Source organism: Astatotilapia calliptera, chromosome 18 (genome assembly GCF_900246225.1).
Source record: "Astatotilapia calliptera chromosome 18, fAstCal1.2, whole genome shotgun sequence".
Classification (NCBI taxonomy): domain Eukaryota; kingdom Metazoa; phylum Chordata; class Actinopteri; order Cichliformes; family Cichlidae; genus Astatotilapia; species Astatotilapia calliptera.
The window spans coordinates 30,723,925-30,730,557 of NC_039319.1; the positions used below are offsets into that span (position 1 = coordinate 30,723,925).

The 6,633-nt window shown below is 47.8% G+C and overlaps 2 protein-coding genes across 2 annotated transcripts in view; both read left to right on the forward strand.

Annotated features, from left to right (window-relative positions):
- Positions 1-6,633, forward strand: part of LOC113010984 (protein FAM151A) — a 509,869-nt gene that overhangs the window by 99,885 nt on the left and 403,351 nt on the right. The window lies entirely within an intron of this gene.
- LOC113009985 (major facilitator superfamily domain-containing protein 12) lies at positions 454-6,632 on the forward strand (the record flags this gene model as incomplete). The annotated part of the gene is made up of 7 exons (XM_026148721.1): positions 454-876; positions 1,076-1,487; positions 2,637-2,756; positions 4,624-4,834; positions 5,158-5,281; positions 6,216-6,410; positions 6,579-6,632. Coding segments are annotated over exons 2-7 (852 nt in total), but the record flags the coding sequence as incomplete, so codon positions are not given.

Below are 6,633 nucleotides of genomic sequence, written 5' to 3' on the forward strand. Positions count from 1 at the left end.
CAAAGCAAAAAGTTCAAGTTGAGCTTTGTGGCTGTTTCTAGTAATAAAGCACCGTATTTAACAAGTACCTGAAGATGGTGCGAGTAAAGTACCAGCTTACAGTAATTCATCCTGAGGTGACCTAGTTCCCTGGTGTCCTCCATTAATGGCTAATGGAAACTACCATTTAACACATGCAAATGTTACAGCCCAGGTGAGCGGGCACAGCTGTGGCCCACTCAGCGGGTCGGTCATTGTTGTTGGATTTACACTTCTGGGATTTCTGAAGTCTGCTTCAGCAGGGCAGTTAATGTCAGGCTGAAGAGGAAGAGGAAGTGTGGCTGGCATTGATCCTAACAGCTGATGTATCTGCAGCTCTGACGGATGAACTTTAACGTGTCTTTGCACCAGGACACTGGGGCCCTGCGACAGCAAAGACGGAGGTAACATTTCAGGACTCAAAGTTTGATGAAATAAGAAGTTATTTTTGCAGCTGCTCAAAGTAACCGTGCAGATAAATGTCCGGAGTTCGGGCTTGGATGGATAAAGTAGTGTTGTTGTACAGCTTGACTGTGTCACGGAGAAACTGCTCACGCTTGCTGGATCCGCGGGTTGTTTCAACCACGTGGGTTTCCTAGCTGCCTCGTCGCGCTGTACTTTTGTTTAAAATAATCACTCCCTTTGATCGTCGTGCTGTCTCTGCGCTCTGAATCAAGCGCTAACATCACGAGGTCTGAAGTGTGCGTCACGTGAACAAGGTAACTCTGCGGGCTCCAGCTATTGGCTGAAAGGAGCAAGACGGCTTCCCCATTGGGCGGTTTCTACTACGTCATCTTCACCGGTCTTGTTTACATCTGATTGTGTTTTGTGTGCAGGTTTGTAGCCGGTTAGCTGAAGGTAAGCGGAGGAGCTGCGCTTCTGTATTTAGCGGTTACATGTTCAGTCTCCGGTCTTTTCTTCATCTTTGTACCGTAACATGTCCCGGGGTGACTTTTCATTCGCTGCCTGTTGTGTTGTGATGTAAGTGGAGCTGTGCGGCGGTGAAATTCCCCTTCGCCCACTGATGCGCTTCTGTTTCGGTTTTCCTTCCTCTCAGACGCTCCTCCCGGCTTGGCCACATCGCTGCATGTCACCTGATTTCAAGAGGAAACTGGCACCTGAATTAAAGGGACTGACTAGCTGGTTAAGTTGCGACACATGCTCTTACTAAACCGGATGGTAAAACCGTATAAAGGAGATCAGTCGTAAAAAGGGGAACCGAAACGGGGCTGTCGACATTCAGCCTCCTTCCCCCAGACGTGGAAAAAGCTAGCCGAAGCTCCTCTCGTGTAAGCTGGGCTCTGGTCTTCCTCCAGCCGGGATGTCGGACACGGACGGTTCTCTCCCTCTGCTGAAGAGGCTCAGCTACGCGGTGGGGCACTTTCTCAACGACCTGTGTGCCTCCATGTGGTTCACATATCTGCTGGTTTTCTACCACTCGGTGCTGGGATTCCAAAACACGAGTGCAGGTTAGTCCGCGTGTCGTCCTCAGCGCGGCCGGTACTCGCGGGTCATGTTTGCACATCGCCAGGCTTTGTTTTCTCTGACGAGCCTCACAGCAGTGCTGTGGGGGTCATTATGTCACCCAGTGTAACATGTGCTGCTTAACATCTTTAAAGTTTCAGTTCTGACGTCTTCGTGACGCCATCACTGGATGACGTTCACACTCTGACGTCACCACACGTGTCACGTCTTTGTCCACAAGCGGGAGTTGGATTAGGTCTTTTCCTGAGCCCAGCTGAGCGTGATGAATGGTTTCAATTCAATTTTATTTATATAGCGCCAAATCACAACAAAAGGCGCTTCATAGATACAGAGAAAAACCCAACAATCATATGACCCCCTATGAGCAGCACTTTGGCGACAGTGGGAAGGAAAAACTCCCTTTTAACAGGAAGAAACCTCCAGCAGAACCAGGCTCAGGGAGGGGCGGGGCCATCTGCTGTGATTGGTTGGGGTGAGAGAAGGAAGACAGGATAAAGACATGCTGTGGAAGAGAGACAGAGGTTAATAACAGATATGATTCAATGCAGAGAGGTCTGTTAACACATAGTGAGTGAGAAAGGTGACTGGAAAAGAAACACCCAGTGCATCATGGGAATCCCCCGGCAGCCTACGTCTATTGCAGCATAACTAAGGGAGGATTCAGGGTCACCTGGTCCAGCCCTAACTATATGCTTTAGCTAAAAGGAAAGTTTGAAGCCTAATCTTGAAAGTAGAGATAGTGTCTGTCTCCTGAATCCAAACTGGAAGCTGGTTCCACAGAAGAGGGGCCTGAAAACTGAAGGCTCTGCCTCCCATTCTACTTTTAAATACTCTAGGAACAACAAGTAGGCCTGCAGAGCGAGAGCGGAGCGCTCTAATAGGGTGATATGGTACTACAAGGTCATTAAGATAAGATGGGGCCTGATTATTTAAGACCTGTATTTCACTGTCTTTGTCTCTGCACATCCGTCCTCATTTACTGTGAGGACTACTCACAGTTTAACAGTTTAGCTTCAGCGTGCGGTGCTGTAACACCAAGGTGCAGACGGATATAAGTGACTGTGTCCTTGCTGTTGTTGTGTCTGTTCTCAGTGATTGTTGCAGTAGGTCACAGCGTGTCTCCTTTGGTGCAGGTGTGCTTTTGCTGGTCGGGCAGGTAGCCGATGGTATCTGTACGCCTCTTATTGGCTACGAGTCCGACCGAAGCCCCGGCTGTAGAAACTACGGCAAGAGGAAGACGTGGCATTTAGTTGGTAAGTACACAAAGTGAAAGCAGAGCCCTTTGTCTCTCATATATAAATACATCTGTATATGCGCATGGATATGTCTCAGTCAGATAAACCTCTGTGTTCATAGTGTTCAGCAGAGGTTAAGTTTCAACTGCTTTGGTGTTAATGACATTAAATCCATGCGCCATAGAGGGGCGACACTGAGACCCCTGAACAGATGCTGCTGCAGACATTTTCTCCTCCTCTTTAAAGCCTGACTGGCATTCACCATGAAACACCACAATGGGCAGGTCCACTGCAGCACAACCCGCAGCTCTGGTACCAACCAGCCACTACTGTTTATCCTAAAATGAACACGTTAGATCATGCTCAGTTCTTTGTTGCTAACCTATGAGCATGAATAATAGCTGAGATATTTATAAATAATGTCATACGGTCACCGCTGTCATCGTGACAGCACAGAGTGCAGGTTTTAGTCGTCACTGCACATCAATGACTCGGTGTGTGATTCTCTCAGAGGTCATGTGCCCTGAGAGTCATTAAGCTGCGTTTGAGTGACGTCTTCATTTTTGTTTCTTTATTTTTGGGTGTCGTTTTGTTTTAGGGCCTCGTGGACCTGAGACACCAGTCAGTCCTCTGGTCATAGTTACTAACACGTGCTATGGGTAACATACTGTGAGATGCTGTCTGTAGGCAGCATGTGCACAGAGTATGTGTATTCTTATGGCAGTGATAGCCATACTGGGAATAGTGATGTTTTTGAAGATAAGCTGAGTCTTTTCAGTTTTTGCTGAGTGGAAATAAAAGCTGATTGTTTCTGAGCCCAAAACAATCAGCTTAGCCTTTCAGGAGAAACAGTGTTGTGAGCAGATTTACCGCGAAATCTGAAAGCTCTGCTTTTTAGGGTTGGTGTGTAAACTCTCGTGACTACAGACAGAGATCGACGTTCCCACCGTTCCCATTTCAAGTGCATAATCCCAACTATGGTGGCTGCTGGAGACCAAACATCAGAAACATTCAGTTTAGACAAAGTTTGCCTTAAACGCTTCAATCCCACCACAACACACAGAAACACTGCTGGATATGACGTCCCTGGAAAATTAAATCATCTTCATTCAAGTTGGATTTTGTTTAGTTTGATGATAACAGCCGTGAAGTTGTTTATTACTCCAGGACTTTCAGTACATCGACTCGGTTCAGTTAAATGTGAGTGGCTGGTGAGACTTAAAATGCACTTATAAAAATTTAGGGCTAAAGTAAAACATGTGCGTGGATATTGCCCCGTCTCATGACTTTAATTGTTTACCGTGCTATTTTCCAGGAAAGTCTGCCATATGAACCAAAAGGTCAAGGTAGGTTTGCACTGATTAACCACAGTCAGCCTGCTGTGCATGTATACATATACATGGAAAGACTGTGCTCCAACACCTGCCGTGGATTTTATTGATCAGGTTCACATGATACGTTTTAACAACTTAACGCTGTGCAAACAAGAGCCCCGTAGGGAAACAGGCTGAGGCTTGTGCATATTGTTGCCTATTGTGTTACCAAAGCAGCTGTCAAGCAGGAACAAAAGCACAGAACTAAAAGCAGCGGTGCTGAGACGTATGAAAGTTTCCTCAGAGTTCTCGTTGGGCGACTGCGTCATCTGGTTGCCAAGCTGCTGTGCAACATCTGCTGAAATAGTCCTGATGCATGCAGAAGGCAGATGAGGGGAAACCAAACCCCTGTTAGCCACTGAGGTCAGCTGTGAAGAGCTCTGTTCTCATTATGTTCCTCTATGTGCTCATCTGGTACTAGTTAATGGGGAGGGGGTAAATGAAAAACCAATAATACATAGATATGATCCGCGTTGTGTCATCTCTTTGCTTCTGTATGTGTTTACATCCAGGTACACTGAGCGTAGTGCTCTCCTTTGCCTTCATCTTTAACCAGTGTGTGGGCTGCAGCTTCCTCACCCCTCAGTGGGCCAGTCTAATCTACTTCGTCCCATTCATCATCATCTTTCAGTTCGGCTGGGCCGCCACGCAGATCTCTCACCTGTCCCTCATCCCAGAGCTGGTCACTTGTGAGCATGCTAAAGTAGAGCTCACCGCATACAGGTTAATACACGCGTGCTTTACATGACGAGAATCAAAAGATAGATGCACATCCCAAAGGTTGATGCTGTTCATCTGGATGTTTTCAGTGGCAGAAACTGAAAACATCCAGGAAGTGACCTCACAGCCCAGCGCTCAGTCAGCTGGTTTCAGTCACTGTGCAAAGGTCCTGTTTATAAGGTTGAAACCTGCAGTCAGCTGATGAGGATGAAACGTTTCTCCCACTGAAAACATCCAGATGAACAGAATCACCCTTTTCATGTTTCCTCACCTTGAACGTGCATCACGGTGTGAACGTCCACTCTGTGCTTTGTGTGTGGGAGCAGGTACGCGTTCACAGTGATAGCCAACATCACCGTGTATGGAGTGGCTTACCTGCTGTTTCACGTCCAGGCTGGAGAGGATGAAGACCCTGATTCACTGGGACCAGCAGACATCATCATCTTCAGGGTGAGCAGGCTGACGCGTGGGCATAGCTGCGAGCACAGCACGGTGTAGCAGCATCAGAGTGGGGCTGAAAGCTGTTGGAGTTCAAGCCTCTGGCTCTGCCAGCGTACTCTGTAAGACTGTGAATGTAGATGTGTACTGTGGAAAAAACCCAGGATGTAAATGTCTCTTCCTACACTTGTTTTTGCAGAAAGGTGCACGTTTCTATTAGTTTTTATTCAAGCAGAAAATACAGACCCAGGATTCTTGTGTTTGTTGTTAATGTTATGTTTGTGCTTGGTGCTCCCACCTGCAGTTTTCTGTGTACACGAGCAGATCAGGACAGTGGTGAGGTTTCTCTGGGTTTGTGGCAGCTTTGAACACAAACACTGCTGTATATCCTGCTGCTGCACAAACATGCTTCAGCAGAACTCTGTGCAGGGCTGTGACGGGAAGCAGATTCATTATTCACTTGGCTTTCTGTGAGTGCTGCCTCCTCGACGCAGTCACAAGATTAAGAAGCTTTGGGTTGATTATCCAGGTTTCCCTCTGTTCTACAACAAAGCCTCCTTGAACCTAATTACCTTCATTTGCACACAGGAACAGGCAGTAACAGTGTGACAGCAAAGTTGTGTACTTTTCTTTTTTGTATTTATATGGTGACGACTGTACAGACCACATAAAGCCATCAATGATACTTTTGCACTCAGCATATAAAGATGGCGGCCGCGCTGCATCTGGATGATATTTACTGTGTAGATCAGCTTTTAAAGAGGGGAGATGAAGCTCGCCGGCCACAGCAGAAGCTGCCGGGCTGACAGGTGGGACAGAAATGAACAGTCGATAGAAACGGTCCCTAAAATGTGATCCCAGGGTTTGATAACTCCGCCCACTCAGGGCAGCAGGAGCTTGTTTGTAGCAGCGATGATGAGGTGTGCCACGCTGTGTGTAATTGCAGAATCTGTCACTAATTGTTTTGGGGATCGGTGTCGTCTTCTCCGTCGTTTTCCACGTGGGAACAAAAGAGAGCAATGGAGCAAGCGAGGAGTCGGAGGAGGCCGAGGGGGAGCGGAGGCCACTGCTGCCGCGCTCCAACACCTTCTCGTCTCTCCTGCAGTGGAAATGCTGGCTGCGACAGCCTTCTTTCTACCAGGTATGGAGCTTTGAATGACTTAAGCACTGACGCCACCTCCACCCGAACCTCTTCAGAATGACGGGAGCAGCTTCCAAGGCTGGGCGGGCGTCAGCGCCCGTTCAGCTTGAGATGTAGGATTTTGATATCGTAGCTGCATCAGCAGACCTGCTCGCTGTGTCTCTGCAGGTGGCCGTGCTCTACATGTCCACCAGGCTGATCGTCAACCTGTCTCAGACGTACA